The 17,165-nt window shown below is 37.4% G+C and overlaps 1 protein-coding gene across 1 annotated transcript in view; it reads left to right on the forward strand.

Annotated features, from left to right (window-relative positions):
• Nucleotides 1-14,993, forward strand: part of LOC114025101 (maestro heat-like repeat-containing protein family member 1) — a 107,057-nt gene extending 92,064 nt beyond the window's left edge. The window contains 7 exon segments of the mRNA XM_027838436.1: nucleotides 1,544-1,658; nucleotides 2,059-2,211; nucleotides 5,707-5,886; nucleotides 9,017-9,166; nucleotides 11,507-11,638; nucleotides 13,875-13,944; nucleotides 14,926-14,993. Of these exon segments, the coding sequence (XP_027694237.1) occupies nucleotides 1,544-1,658; nucleotides 2,059-2,211; nucleotides 5,707-5,886; nucleotides 9,017-9,166; nucleotides 11,507-11,638; nucleotides 13,875-13,944; nucleotides 14,926-14,993 (868 nt within the window).
• The last annotated feature ends 2,172 nt before the right edge of the window (nucleotides 14,994-17,165 follow it).

The raw sequence follows: 17,165 nt of genomic DNA on the forward strand, positions 1-17,165 counted from the left end.
CTAATGTGTAACTAGCTAGTATTGCACCAGGAACAAGAGGAGCACAATATCTAGTTCTCCCTATGAAAAGGTCTTTAAACCTATCTTGAGAAAAAATGGAGGGGAAAGTGTATGGAGTAGATGAATTAACAGTATGGCATACTTGCCAAAAACAAAACAAAGCAAAGCAAAACAAAAGAAAACAAAGCCCAAACCTTTTTGTAGCATCCATTTTTAATTATTTTGTTGGGGTGGTTCTTTCCATTCAGATCATTGTGCTGGTGCCATCTCCGACCAGAAGCGGAGAACTAATTACATTTTCAGTGTGATAAACTGGCAAACACTACCAATCAGAATTTGACTTATAGGTCTTTTGATCATATAAAATGAGGATAAAAATGTTAATAATGCATAATAAATTTAAAAGCGTGTGCACATACTTTTTTTATATATATATATAGAGTCAGTTGTTAAATATTTACCAGCACACCCTTGGTTGTAGGCATTGTGTTTATTGTTTTTCAAGTTTACTTTGAAGGAGTTCCAGGGTCTTTGACCTTATTTTCCCTCAGTCATCTTAACAGGGACCAGAGATGTACAGAGTTCCAAATACTGCCTGAGCTCCACTGTGGTGACTTTTCAGTGCCTAGAAAGATCCGAATCATCTGGTCTGGTTCCTTGAGGGCAGGAATTTCTTTCTGCTTATATTTGTATTCCCAGGATTTACCACAGTGCTTGGTATAGTAAGTGGACCTAATAAAGGACCTAATTGACTTTTCTGATATATGAGGTGGCCACTGCCCCCGAAGTATCACTAGCCTCGCCTCCGAAAAGCCCTGCTCATGAAATATGAAGACATCACAAAGACTGAAGCTAGGCATTATGAGGCTGTCCATTTGGTGTGATTCTTTTAATAAGAGCATGGGGCCACCTCTATGAGCTCATCTCTTTATGCTGCATAGCTCCCATAAGCAGCTACTAAAGGTGCTTGTTCAGACTCACAGCCTAATTAATCTTTTCACTAGTTTGTAAGGGGGAGGAAGAAAGAACAAGAATCTGTTTTTCTCATTTTAATTTTAAATTGGTAAAACTACTTTAAATAGCTTCCCATTTGTCCTTGTCAGATGTTAAAGAATATTCTGGGGGTGGTTTTGTTCTGACATTGGAAGGAGACTTTGTTTGGGAAAGTTGCCTAGGCATTTGCTCTCTGACATTTACCCAGCAAATCTGATATTCAGAAAGACTCTCTACTCCAATGTCACTGCAAATCTTATTAATATGTTAATATTAGTACCAAAAGGCCAAAGTCATGATTCTTGGCAAGTGGAGTTGAAAATGCTATAAGATAAAGAACCTGAAGGTTATTTAATAGCAATGATAAGGATGATGCTGATGAAGATTGTAATGCTGATGATGATAAAAACAAAGGAAAAAAGTTTGTTTATGGAAGAGGATCAAAAAGAAATTCTGCCAAAGTCCTGAGGCAGAAGGAAAGGATTTTAGGAACTTCTCAGAGGCAAGTTACTCCCAAATATTTATTCACTGCTGTTCCTCTTCATTACAGATCTTTGGTCCAATTCCCTGAGATCTTAAATCACAACATGCTACACAGTCTCTTGCCTTTCCTCAAGTCGGTTGAACTTGAATACAGACTGGTCTGTACTGCCCTATTTTCAGAGGTAAGGCCAAGCCAGGGAGAGGAAAAAATTGGCAATCAGTTAATCAGCAAAGATTTATTAAATGCCTAGTTTGTTCCAGGCAACTTGATGTTGGGGATACAAAGACAAAAATGAAACAGCCCCTGACCTTAAGGAGCTTATATTCTATCAGAAGGGATAATGCATACATCAATAGGTTTATACAAGATAAAATAAAAAATAAAGCAGGTAATTTCACATGGAAGGCACTAGCAATTGGGTGGATTGATGATCAGGAAAACTTCACTTAGAAGGGGGCCACTTGAGCTTAGCTTTGTAAGAGGATTTTAAGAGGTAGAGGTAGGGTGGGGAGTGGGAGAGGAAGAATCTGTGATATTGGGTTAATTGGAGCATTATACAATGTTTACTTTGCCTTCTGTAGCTTTTAGGTTGCCAGGAGATGGGGGCACTGGAGAAAAACTCAATGAACATAGCACTGAAGTTAGAAATAGAAAGAACCAAAGACATCAACCCCATTATCGGATTCCTGGCAGTGAGAGCATTGGGAAATGCTCTTGTTGGGTTACCCAAGAAAGTGAGTCTACATAGGTTCTTTTGTTTTTTAATGAAAGGTCCAGAGGTGTGGAGGGAAGAGAACCAATCTGGTTCAAAAGACCCAAATTCTAGTTCTCACGCTGTCACTAACCCAATGCATATTAATTTAGAGACAGAGGGTCTGGGGTTAAATTTTGACTCTGCCATTTGCTAGCTGTTCGACCTTTGGAAAGTGACTTCATGTTTCAGGGCCTCAGTTTTTTAATCTGCAAAATGACAGGGTTTCTAAGGTCTCTTTCAGCTCTAGATGTTATTGCTTTGTGTTGCTTTTCTTACTTTTTTTTTTAAAATCTGAACACATTGGAGAGTACCCTGATCAGCTTTTCTTAGATATCTTCTTTAGCACGGTGCTATGCTCACCTGTTGTTGCTATTTAGTTGTGTCTGACTCTTCATGAGTCCATTGGGGGTTTTCTTGGCAAAGATACTGGAATGGTGTGTCATATCCTTTTTCAGCTCATTTTACAGATGAGGAAACTAAGGCAAGCAGGGTTAAGTGACTTGCCCAGGATCACACTACTAGTTAAGTGTCAAGTGTCTGAGGTCAGATTTGAACTCAGGTGTTCCTGACTCCAGGGCTAGCTTTCTATCCACTGCACCAACTAGCTGTCTACTGTGCACGTAGTAAAATCTTAATAAATGCTTCATTCATTCAGTCAGTCTCCTTTTTGGTTTTTTGTCACCAGGAACATTTACATTGTTTGCTTTTGTGATCTTCTCAGCCTTCTTTAGTTTAGTTTAGTTTAGGTTTTCCATTTTAATGACTGTTATCATGGGATCATGCCTATGATTTTCTAAGGCTTTTGAAATCCACCTTCAAAGCAACTCAAAAAAATTTTTGTCATATGTTCATTGTTTGCAAAGGATTATGCTAGGAGCTTGGAATACAAAGACAAAAATTAAACATTCCCCATCCTCAAAGAACTTGCAGTCTACTTTCCTAGGCCACTTATCTGAATATGCCCAGAATTCTCTTCCCTGGTTATTTTGAACTCTAAAATGCCAGGATCACTTTCTTTCAAAGTTCCTGTACCTCAGCCCTAGAGTCAGGAGGACCTGAGTTCAAATCCAACCTCAGATACTTACCAGTTGTGTGACCCTAGGCAAGTCACTTAACCTTAATGGCCTTCAAAAAATAAATTAAAATTTTTAAAAATTACTGTACCTTCCACCTTCCCGGCTAATTATCTTCCACTAATCAGAATTTAATTCAGAAATTCTTCTCCTTTGCTTTCTGAGAAATGAACTTGTCAGCAATAAAGGTTGAGAATTTTTTAGATACCATGCTTTTAAAAGATAGAGAGCAGTTATACAAACAGTTGAAGTCTTTTGTCACTATTGTGCCTTGTCCCTGTGAAAGTTTGGGATCTGTATTAAGAAAGACATTCTTATTTTTCATCAGCCTAAGAGGTCTATTTCTCTCTCCTGTTATTCTCATCCAAATGCTCTCCTCTGTGTTTCTGCACTCAGGTGGAGAAATCCACGTGGATTTCCAAATCTTCTTAACAGCATCAAATGTTACTCTAACATTCCTTCTACCTATTTTTGGGGGGTGTTTTTTTGTACAAGGTATGGGAGAAGCTGAGTTCAAATCCGGCCTCAGACACTTACTAGCTATGTGACTCTGGTCAAGTCACTTAATTAACCCTGTTTGCCTCATTTTCCTCATCTGTAAAATGAGCTGGGGAAGGAAATGGCAAATCACTCCAAGATCTTTGCCAAGAAAGCCCCAAATGGGGACACAGAATGTCAGACACAACTGAAATGACTCAACAATAAAAAGATATTTCCATTGTGAAATTCTGGTCATGAACTTCATCCTATCAAGTCTTGATCATAATTATTTTGATGGTATGAAAATGCCAAGTTGTTTTGTTTATTACTCATATTCTGTTTATCTACGTATATAGGGGAGGAAGTAATGTTATTACCAATCTCGACTCCTCTTGTACTTTTGTTGTTCTTACTAAGTCATACCTGCTGTCCTTCATAAAGTCCATTTTTATAGTTTAATTTGGACAGTTTTCTGGTTTCCCTTCAATTTTAGGTCTGCAAAATTCCAACCAGTACTTGTAAGAAGTATGTCATTTGTTCTGTCTTAAGTGATGATAGAGAAGGAAGGAAAGGAAAGTCTCATTTTTTTTATGCCATTTCCAACCAGCTGTTCACTTCCATGTCTTCCTTTATATTTCAGAGCCTCAACCTTCAATGGTGTCCCAACTGAGACTCTGATATGCTTTTTATCTGAGCCATACCTAAATAGTCTTGAGCAGGGGTGGTGAACCAAAAGCCTCAAGGCCATATGTGGCCCTCTGGGTCCTCAGTGCGGCCCTTTGACAGAACGTTCTGTGAAGTTTGGATTCAGTCAAAGGGCCACACTTGAGAACCTGGAGAGCCACATATGCAGGTTCCCCACCCCTGGTCTTGAGTCTGTTAAATGCCTGTATCCTTTAGCACTTCTAAACCCAGCACCAGGTATCACTTAATACTATTTAAGTTAGTAATACATGGAACCCCTTGGGAAGTTAGTCTGTTATAAAATCTACACTACACACACCATCCACATAACTTCTTCTGGGTAGGAATAATAATAATAACTAGCATTCATATAGTGCTTTAATTTTGCAAAGAGGTTTACATGTTACCTCGTTTTATCCTCACAACAACCTCATGAGGTAAATGGTCTTATTACCCCCATTTTACAGATGATGAAACCAAAGCAAACAGATACTAAGTGATTTGTTCAGGGTCATACAGCTAAGCAATGTTTCAGGCAGGATTTAAACTCAGTACTTCCTGATGACTCCAAGCCTAGCACTCTCTTCAATTTGCCACCTGGCTGCCTGGGAATATTATTCGGGCTCACATTCCCAACATATTCCCCAGATAAGTGCAATTTAAAGGTAGATGTGCAAGTCTCTATAATAAAATTAGAATGACAGAGCAATGGGGTGAGTTATCTTTCAACGTACCGAACTATCCATCACTGCAAGTACATAAGCAGAATCTGGATGATTAATATATCAAAAAAATCGCATAATTTAGTGAATAAGAATGTATTGCTTACTACATTCCAGGCTTTGTGCTAAGGATTGAACATAGAAATATAAAAATGAAATAGTTCCTGTCCTCATAGAACTTACATTCTAATGATGAATAACTTCAGTTTCAGATGAAAGATTGGACTAAATTACTTCTAAGCCTAACATTTCTTTTCTATACATACATACATACATATATATTATTTATTTATATACACACATATATATGTGTGTATATATATATATATACATACATACATATTATCTACTTAGTAGAGAATTGCCTTCATCATCTTGTGCCTCTGACGCTAAGAAATGGAGAAAAACCATCTCCATCTCAATAGTGAGATTTTGGTTATAGACTATAAAATTTCAAAGGAGAGATTATAGAAAATCCTCTGCCATTGGAATGAATTTGAATCCCATTTTTTATAGGCACCCAAATGTAAGAAGATAATTTTTAAGGTACTAACAGACGCTCTGTGTGAGACCTATGACCCAAAAGTCATTGAAGAAACCTTAATTGTGCTTGGAAAATTTACGCCTTTCCTGAAAACTTTGAAGAGATATACTGTTCTACAGCTACTTCTCCAGATCAGAGCATTATTGCGAGATGTAAGTGTATGGAGGAGGAGGAGGAGGACTTGCCTCTTTATCCATAAAGCAATTATTAGCAGTTATCCTTTGTGAGTTGCAGTTCAATGATTATGAGACTTTATAAAAAAATAATAATCATATTTCCTGAGGTAGTTTACTCTAGTTGCCTGCCCCTAGCTTTACCCACTTTCAGTACACTAAGAACCTGTCAGAATCATCTTGAGTAAAAATATTTATAATTAATTATAATATTATAAGTAGGTAGGTATGGTGCTAAATGCCTAAAATCCCTCCTGGAGGAAGGTTGAAAAGAGAAGGATGAATCTGGCAGACAGCTTGAGTTTAAGAGTTCTGAGGCGCCATTGTTGTCATTGAGTCATTTCAGTCACGTCCAAACTCTTCTGGACTTGGGGTTTCTTGGCAAAGATACTGGAGTGGTTTGCCATTTCAATAATCTTGATGATGAAGGCTTAAGAGCACATGTCATTTCAGTTTTCAATGTTCTTTTCTCCCTCAGCAGCACATGAAGCATTGGTCAGTCAATCATAGTTAGTTCATGTTCATCGTACACCAGAAAAATTGAATGCTTTGATGCCAAAGAAGTAAGATGGGGTCCTTGTAATGGAATTTATTATTTACATATAATATAATGTATAATTATAATTTATATTAATTTACAAATTATATATAACATAATTTATATATAATTTAACTTATAATTCAGTTGCAGGCATGTGCATGTACTTAACATTTACAAAACAATGCAGAAAATAAATACCGGGTAATGGATAAAGTGACAAGAAAAAAAAGAAAAGAAAAGAAAGGTCTTACTAACTATTCCAAGAGGAGAGGGGGTTAATCAGAGGAAGTCACCTGCAAAGAAATTTTGAGTCAGGTTTTGATTAAATTCAGTCATGTTTTTTTTTAATTGATCAGAGAATTATAGGATCATAGATCTATAAAAGGAGGGGACCCAACCTCTTTATTTTTCAGATGAGAAAACTGAGGCCCATTTAGGTTAAGTGACTTGCCTGAGCTTACACAATAAGTTATCAGAGGCGGGATTTGAACCTAAGTCCTCTAATGCCAGAGGCAAGAATTTGTCCACTAGATCATACTACCTCACTTAAGGGAGTCCACTCTGACAGAAGAATAGGGAATAATGAAAGTTATGTATGTAAAAGGCTATGATGGTGAGCAGTTTTGCTTGGAGTGTATAGTCCATGTTGGAGAATAATAAGGAATAAAGTTTGTGATGTCAAAGGTCTTTGCTGTAGGCTTGACTTTAGGAAAGGGAAGAGGTCTTAGGAAGAAATACCAGGTGGGCAACATTTAGCTAAATGTTAGCTAATGATTTTCCTAATATACACTAAATACACTAAATACTCCTAATATATACACTAAATACTCCTAAAATATACACTAAATATTCCTAAAATACACAGTAATATACACTCCTGAACCTCTAAGTGGTGTGCCCATGCAATTAGGCTTAGTCAAGGGAACACGCACAAGACAGTCACCAGGAAACACAACACAAATAAGTACAAAAGAAAAGGCTCCTGGAAAATCCTGGGTCATCATGGTTGGGCTAGTTCACCGCTTTAAGAATTTCTTCCCAGGCCTCCTCTTGCAGCAGCTACTGATATATCCTGAAAGATGAAAGGACAAATTTAGAAATGTGAGTGTTCCTCCCTGATCCACTTTCCCTTAAGTACACCCAGCTAATCACTACCCTTGCCCAGCCCCCAGATACTTACTATCTCACATCCACTACCCATAGGAGCATAAATATTTACACTCCAAGGAAATCTTGTGACTATACTCTCTATTAGTATTGATAGGTGATATGATTTATAGAGATTAGATGACTGATAGATAGATAAATAGATAAATAGACAGATCAATAAAAATGTTTAAGTACTTACTATGTGCTGGGTGGAGTCAGGATAACTCATCTTCCTGAGTTCAAATCTGGCTTCAGACACTTACTAGCTGTGTGATCCTGGACAAGTCACTTAATCCCATTTGTCTCAGTTCCTCATCTATAAAATGATCTGGAGAAGGAAATGACAAACCACTCTAGTATCTTTTCCAAGAAAATCCCAAAAGGGGCCATGAAGAGTCAGACATGACAGAAGCCACTGAAAAACAATGTGCCAGACACTGTTCTGCATGCTGAGTGTACAAATAACATCCATGTTAGACGGTACCTGCTCTCAAGGATCTTAACGAAGAAAGATAACACATAAAGCAGAACTGGAAATTTGGGATAGGGGATGGCATGGCCTAGAGATGTCTGAGAAGTACTCCAGAGGCCTGGCACCCAGCAAGAAAAGACCTAATCTGGCCTATAAAAACCCAGGAGGTTCCAAAGGCAGAGCATAGTTTTCTATTACAGAGAGAGTAGAGGGGATGTCCCAAGTAAAGACTGCTACACTGGAGATATCCAGAAAGTTTTCCTAAAGATCAGTAAATGATGGGGGAGCCTTCAATGTCAAGCAAAAGAATTTGGACTTGATATTTGAACTCAAAGGGTTATTCTGTCTATTGAGAGTTCTTAAGAAGGAAATGTCCCTCAAAAAAAAAAAAGGAATTCATTATTTAATTTTTCTAGAACTGAGATTTCATTGGTATACAAAATTCCCAGTCAGGCAAATTTTCCTGTTAGTGTAGATCGGCACTTGCTCTTCAACTCATCTTGGAGAATTTTTTTATGATACTGGGAGGTCAAGGGTCACACAACCAGCTTGCGTCAGTGGTAGGAACCAAACTCAGGTCTCCCTTTGTTCAACAGTTCTCTATCCTCTCTATCAGTCAAGACATGCTTTCTCTCTTCCCTCAAAAGAGCAATCAACTACGGTTAGTTCGATACAATTCAATTTAACAAACATTTATGAAGTACCTATTATTGCACAGAACCATACTAGACACTGGGAATGCAGAACCAGATATGATGTAGGACCCCAATCTCAGGATTACAATCCAAGAGTGTAAATATACTAAAAGTTTGCTCCCAAGTAGTGAGAAACTTTCTGAGTTTCTCCACTGCGGGACGCAACTATGCCAAGTCCTCTTTATTGCATAGGGATCACACTTCCTGATCATCACCTCTAATTGTTGTCTTTCCTCCATCTTGTTCCTGTAGGAGATAACCACCATACGCCTGGCCGCCGTCACTCTTTATGGTCACCTGCTCTCTTTTGTCGATAAAAACCCTCTGTTTGTGGATCAAATAGAGAAAAGCTTGGGTTCGCTTCTGATCCTTCTTAAAGACAATGACCCCCGAGTAGTCAAAGTAAGAATAAGTGGGTATTGTTGGAAATGGCATAGCCAGGCTCACTTACTCAGGACCAGGCTTCTTTGGATCGAGGACCATAATAACTTCTCCTGCAAGAGGCCCTTTGATGTCCCTGTTGATTCAATCCAATTCAATGAGAACTTATTAAGGACCTAGTGTATTACAGGCCCTATGCCAAGCCCTGGGGATTCAAAGATGAAAATTAAACAGTCTCTAAACTCCAAGAACTTACATGCTGATGTTTAAATGGAAAATGTAAATAATTAAATACAAACTATATACAAAAGTATGCAAAATTATGTCAAGAGGAAGAGAGTCCCAATAGCTGTGGAGAATTCTGAGAGTCCTTGCAGACAAAAGTTGTGTTTTGAAGGAAGCTTGGGATTGTTTGGAGTGGAAATAAGGAGGGATTACATTCCAGACATGAGGGAGCACCTATGCAAAGTCTCAGAGGTAGGAGATGGGATGACCATGTATAGCCAGGTTGGCCAATAAAAAGAATGAAGGGAACAGTAGGTGTAAATCATTACTTTGGAGGTCTCTAAATGGGAAGCTAGGTGGCACAGAAGTTAGAGTGCTGGGCCTGAAGTCAAGAAGAGTCTTCTTCCTGAATTCAAATCTGGCCTCAAATACTTCCTAGCTTTGTGACCCTGGGCAAGTCATTTAAGCCTGTTTGCCTCATTTTCCTCATCTGTAAAATGACCTGAAGAAGGAAATTGCAAACCATTCTAGTAACTTTGCCAAGAAAACCCCAAAAATGGGGTCACGGAGAGTCAGATATGACAGGAAAATGACTGAACTGAAAAATGCTAGACAAAGGATTTTGTATTTCATCCTGAAGGCAATTGTGAGTCATTAAAGATTTTTTGATCCAGGAGTCAAAATCAGGTCTCTCCTGATTTCAAGTCTTTCTCCTCTCAATCAATGAATAAGCATTACCCACTATGTGCTAGGAACTTGGCATGTAAAAGCAAGAACTAAATAGCCTTTGCCCTCAAGAAGCTTACATTTTACTCGGGGAAATTAAGTGAACACATACAAGTACACATAAATATCTATGAAGAAATTCATGGGAAAGAGGAGAGGACATGTTAGGATCAGTAAAGATCTCATCTAAAAACCTTACTATGAAAAGATCTAGAGATTCTAGATGTTAGAATGGCATGTACTCCATGCATAGAAAACACTGCAAAAGTAGAGAGACAAGAAATGGAACATCATATGTGAGGAACAGCAAGGAGTCTAGTTTGGCTAGAACACAGAATGTATGAAGGGGAATGATTTACAAAACTAGAAAAATCCTCTGGAGACAAATAGTGAAGGGTTTTAAACGCCAGCCAAAGGTATTTGTATTTCGCACTCTAGGCAATAGGAATCCCTTGGAACATTCTGAGCAGGAGAATAATGTGGTTAGTTATACTTTATATATAGTTAGCTATACTTTAAGGATATCACTTTGGGGCAGCTAGGTTGATAAAGTTGGATAGAGTACTGGTTCTGGAGTAAGGAGGGCCTGAGTTCAAATCAGACACTCACTGGCTATGTGACCCTGGGCAAGTCATTTAACCCCAATTGCCTCAAAAAAATATCCCTTTGTTCATAATAACAACAATATTGTACTTATGAACAATTGTGAATGACAGCTATTCTCAGCAACACAAGGATCCAAGACAATCCCAAAGGACTCAATGAAACATGCTATTTGCCTCCAAAAAAAGAACTGATGGTGTCTGAATACAGATCAAAGCATATCTTTCTTTCTTTTTCTTTCTTTCTTTCTTTCTTTCCTTCCTTCCTTCCTTCCTTCCTTCTTTTCTTCTTTCTTTCCTTCCTTTCTTTCTTTACTTCCTTCTTTGCTTTCTTTCTTCCTTTTTTTGTTCTTTTTCTTCTTTCTAATTTTCTTTCATAAAATGAATAATATGGAAATGTTTTACATGATTGCACATGTATAACCTATATCAGATTGTATACTATCTCAGGGAGAGGGGAGGAGAGAGAAGGAGGGATAAATTTAGAACTCAAAACTTCAAAAAAAAGAATGTTAAAAAATTGTTTTTACATGTAATAGAGGAAAAATTTTAAATTTTTTTTTAAAAAATCAAGAATATCTCTTTGGCAGCTGTGTGGAGGATGGATAGTATGAATTACATCAGTATTTAAACTCCTTAAGGGCAGGGATTATTATTATTATTATTTTGTATTTCTTTGCATCCCCAGAGTTTAACATCATGTCTGATTGATTGAACGATTGCTGCAATAGTTGCCATGCTGCCCATCATTCTACTTTCAGTTATTAGGTTGTTGAATTCCCTGACACAGTAATTCTACTTCTTTCAGAGTTCCAGAATTGTGCTTAGGGATTGTTATTCATTCCTCCGGTCAGAGCCACTTAGGGAATTCCTAAAGAATCTTAAACCTGAGGGAGAAATCAACTTCCCCCAATTTTATGGCAAAGTCTACGATCTCCTGGTAAGTAATCGTGCTTGATTTAGGATTGATGATGTTGGGGGAGAAGAAAAGAGAAGAGATACGGGGAATGGCAGAATTATATTTTATTCAGCAGTAATTTTGCCATAAATATCATGAAACCATACTAAATGAGAATGAGTAACCCATCCAGGAAATCATTTGATCATCATCTATTGCTACTCATCTTTTAATTAATTAACATTTTGAAAGCAAAAGAAAACAGTATCATAGAAGGTTAAGTAACTACCAGAGACTTGAATTGTTTAGAGCTACTACTCACCGTTAACATCAATCAACCACCAAAAAGTATTTATTACTCTCATGTTTAATTACTCTGTTTCAGAACATGTTAGGTTTGGGGTAGGGGGGAATGACAAAGAAGGATAAAACATGGTTTTTCTTCTCAAGAATGTACACTGTCTGGTATACAGTAGGTGATTAATAAATGCCTGTTGACTGACTCTGTTGTTGTTAATCATGCCCGACTCTTTGTGACCCCATTTGAGATTTTCTTGGCAAAGATACTGGAGCGGTTTGCCATTTCCTTCTCCAAATCATTTTACAGATGAAGAATTGAGGCAAACAGGCTTAAATGACTTGCCCCAGGGTCCCACAGCTAATAAGTATCTGAGGCCAGATTTGAACTCAGGAAGAGGAGTCTTTCTGACTACAGGGTGGGCTCTCTACCCACTGTGCCATCTCGACTGATTAACTCTAGTTAGGTAAATAAGACAATTGCAAACGAATGGAAACTATAGGGACAATATATATCAATATAAGGAAGAGTACCCTAATAATTCAAACTATACAGAAATAGAATGTGCTTCCTCATGAAGCAGTGAGTAGAGGTATTCAAACAAAGGCTATATAAATACCTCTCAGGATGTTGTAATGGTCCTCAAATTATAATTTACAGACCCCTATGGATTCCCCAGACTCTTTCTAAGAGGTCAAAACCACTGTCATAATTATGCTAAGTCATTATTTGCCTATTGATACTCCTTCCTTTTCTAATCACATATCTGTATGTCTGGAATTCTTTCATATACCTCAACTAAAACAATATATCACAACAGATAGAATGCCAAAGCAGATATGAGAATCCAACTGTCTTCTATTAAACTAGACATTAAAGAGATTTGCAAAAACGTATAAAACAATGACACTCTTTTCACTATTTTTTAAATAATATTTTATTTTTCCCAATTACATGTAAAGACAATTTTTAACATTCTTTTTTTTAAATTTTGAGTTCCAAATTTTCTCCCTCCCTCACCTCCTCCTTCCTAAGATGGTAAGCAATTTGACATAGGTTATACATGTGCAATCATGCAAATAACATTTCTATATTATTCATGTTGTCTTTTCACTTTTTTGTTCTGGAAAACATAGTTATTGCTTATTAAATATGCTATTTGTAATTGCGTGCAATTATCGTTACTTTAGGTGAAATAATATATATTTTTAGATGTATCACTTTTAATTTTTAATATGGTAAATACCAATAGATATAATCCACATAAGCAAAAGCTGTTTAGTCCTCAATAATTTTAAAAGTGTAAAGGGATCCTGAGACCAAAAAGTTTGAGAACTGCTATTGACAAGTGATTCATATTTCAGGTAGGATTTGGACACAGTGTCTTCTACAGTACCTACCAATGGATAGCTTATGACTCTGTGAAATAAATTAGATAACAGCAGGAGTATCCTGGAGCCAGTTTAAACCAGCTCACAAGAGCTAACTTTAAATTTTCAATGTGAACATCTATTTATACCTCATAAATCAGCAAACACTACAAATCAGAGTTTAATTTATTATTTTGTCGACTGTCTAGACTTAAAGTGATGGGGGAAAATGTAATAATACTGATTAAACTTAAAAATATATCATGCTCACAATTTTCCCTCCGGGGGAGTCAATTGTTAAATATTTCCCAGCACATCACCGGACAGTATTATTCATAAAGAAGTAAAGTAATGATAGAAGGCTAGCCTCTGAGCCAATAAGATCCAGGTTTAAGTCCTGCCTCTAAAATACAGTTACCCCTTCCACATCTTAGGGTTTGGGGGCACAAGATAGAAGATAGAAAATCTGTGTAAAATTTTTTGGCCCTCCCTTCGTACCAGAGAAGTCTGAATTATTATGGTATAAGAAGATAAAACATCTTGATGTTATACAATAGCCAGTGACTGATATATCCAGAAAAACTGAATTTGGAGTATTTGTATCTTCTAGATGGAGGAATACTCATAAAAGGAAGATGAAACATTAATGTCGAAAGCAGCATCAGCTGCTGAGATCCGCTGTGAGCAAAAAAACTTTCTTTCTGAAAATAACCAGAAAGTAGGGTTGACTCTAGGAAAAACTGTGAAGCAGACCACGTGTATTTTTGATGCCCTGAACTCTTCCCACACACAAAAAGCAGAATGTTTTGCTTTTTTTTAAAAATACCATTAAGAGAGGGACATCAACATTTGAGAATGGAATTTCCTAGGTGAAATAAAAATTTATCTTTAAGATCAAGTTTTTATAATTCAGTCAATAACCAAGTATTTAATAAGGGTCTACTAGAACTGTGCTAGGCATTGGGGATACATAGGCAAAAATGAAGTATCCTCTGCCTTCAAGGAGTTTACTTTCTATTAAGGGATACAACATGTTCATGTAAAAGTGTACATAGAAGAGAATTCAGGTCTTCCTAGCATTAAGACCAGCTCTCTAGCCACTCCCTTATGCTCCCTATCAAAACATAATTATGTAGGGTTGTCACTAGAATGATCAGAAAGGCCTTGTATAGTAAGAAGCTGCCACTTTACCTGAGCTTTAAAGTAAGCCAGGGCTTCTAAGAGGTATAGATGGGAAAGAAGTGCATTCTAGGCATGAGGAATAATATATTGCCAGTGCATAGATATGAGAGATGGAATATTATGTGAACGAAAAAGGAAAAATGTCAAATGTTCTGTGTGAGGAATATCAAGGAGGCCAATTTGGCTGGTCCATAATGAAGAGGAGTCATGTGATGCTCTCACCAGCACAGAAATTATAAGGTGATCACATAACGTGATCTTCAAATCATTTTATGGGAATAAAAAGTCAAATACCCAAAAGGATCACTGCTCTCTTTTACTCACATTCCTTAGTCACATCTCTAGAGTGATTTGGTCCTTGACTGCTAAATCCAATCCAATCTAAGCATGTCTTAAGCACCTATTACATGCAAGGCACTGTATTCAGTTCTGGAACTAAAACAAAGAAATAATTCCTCCTCTTGTTGTGTGGTCCTCAGGCTTCATGGAGCAACAGGATATGAAAATCTGCACATCTGGGAGCCGTAAGGAGTTCTTGTATCTGTAAGTTCTTGTTTCCAGCAGGCTAAATTCCTGATGCTCAAGCACATACAGAAAAACTTCATCAAATCCCACTTATCTGTAATTGATGCTATTTTGATCCAGTTTGAGCTCAAGTTAAGTTTTGTACTTGCTTTGAATGAATGAATGAATGATTCACTAAGCAAATCAAGAGAATGTATAAGACTGGAGGTGGTTAGAGAAGAGGGCAGTATATTTAACCCATCTGAGGAGCAAGCTAGTATAAGGAACTGAACAATTTCTGCAGCACTGACTCACACACAGTTTGCCTGCAGATGCCTTTTCTTGCAAACATTTCATGAGCAGTTTCAGTAGTTCAATATAGTCATGTGTTCACAAAGCATTCATTTAATTCTTACTCTGGGCAACACTATGGAGATATGAATGTGAATAGGGCATAGTTTCTGTCCCCGGGAGCTTACAATTTAATAATGAAGGATAAGAGGAATAAAAAATTCTTAATACAAGGGAGAATATGGTAAGTGCCACAGGAGAAGAATAATGGAGGAAGTGTGTTTAGTGGAATGAGAATTTGTTGTTAAAGGGTATGTCTTCAAACCCCAGCTCTGCCTGCTTACTACCTGTGCAAATTTGGGTACCTCTCTGAGCCTCAGTTTCCTCATTGTAGATAAGGCAATTGGACTAGACAACCACTAGGACCCCTTGTAACTCTAAACATATGATCCACACCAGTCATTGAAATAAATCTTAACTTCATCATCCAGGCCTACTAAATCCTCTTACTATCTCCAAAACCAAAGATATATTTGTATTTCCTTCCAGGTTGTATATTATCTGTCCAATCTGAGCATTACTGGTGGCAACATTATCATCACAGAGCTGGGGCTTGTGGATGACTGTAGAATCTTGGCGTTATATATTGGTTTGGAGGGGATACTTTGGGATAGGGGTGGAGCAGTGTCAGTGAAAAGGTGACAAGTCATATGCATGCTAAGTTTTAATTGTTCTATAATCTAGGCTATAGCCAAATCCTGGATACAAGAACCCTGTGATAAAGACATATCCCTGGCCACTCCATAACCAAGAGGCTCCTATTCCAGATTCAGAAGAAGCTTTTTCAGCCCCTTCAAAAGAAACAGAATGGCCTTTGTGGCCCCTAGCAAGCTTTAGAGATTCTAGGAAGGCATGATGACTGACCCATTCCCTAAAAACAATGAAGAAAAGAGGGATTAAGGGCCACTAGGTCAGGATAGGGGATTGTATAAATTCAGTTATCTAGGGGAAAATAATTGTTATTTTGATGATGCTTATACGAATTTATATTATATCATTAAATATTAATGAATGATTGCAATTCTTTTCAGATTTTTTGCTTGAGGCAGCTGGCATAGTAGGTTGAGTTTCAGGCTGACAGATCTGGTTCAAATCCTACCCCTGACCCTTTCTAGTTGTATTGCCCTGGCTACAGCACTTATCTCCCTGTGACATTTATCTCTCTAAGTCTAGCTAGCAGTAGGGGTTAGTGGGGGGGGGGCAGTCCCTATAGTAAAGAAATCATAGATCTTCACCTTATACCTTCATATATAGCTTTGACTGCCATAGTATAAAGAGTAATCAGTGCAGTAGGATCAGAAATCAGACCTAGAAAGTAAGGCAGGTAAAAGGTGATGATGGGCAAGTAGGGATTGTCTGTCTTGTCCTTTTTGTTCCATGATAATTACTGCTTACTAGCTATATTATTTGAACCAGACTTTCAATGGGCAGCAGAAGTCATCCATGGATTGCATGCACAGCTGAACCCTATATTTTGGAATAAGGAAATATGGATTCTGTTCCCTTCATCATCCCAAACTCAAGTGACCCTGAGTTTTCTTGCACATAATCTTCAATATTCCATATTACAGATAATAACCTGCCCCATAACTATTTCACAGGCATAATCTGATTGTAGGATTGTCCGTGACTGATGTTTAACCAACTTAGTAACTTCTTAAAGATGTGTCATGTAACAGTAATATTATTTTAAGAATAACTTTGAGCACATAAGTCATTTTGACTATTATAAATACCCAAATTAACTATAAAGGACCTATGAAGAGAGATAACTATCTGCATCCAGAGAAAGAACTGATAAATAGAAGTATGTATAGAATAATATATGTGTGTGTTTGTGTGTGTGTATATATATATGTACACA

This window comes from Vombatus ursinus, unplaced genomic scaffold, assembly GCF_900497805.2.
Source record: "Vombatus ursinus unplaced genomic scaffold, bare-nosed wombat genome assembly UNPS02014826.1, whole genome shotgun sequence".
NCBI classification, from domain to species: domain Eukaryota; kingdom Metazoa; phylum Chordata; class Mammalia; order Diprotodontia; family Vombatidae; genus Vombatus; species Vombatus ursinus.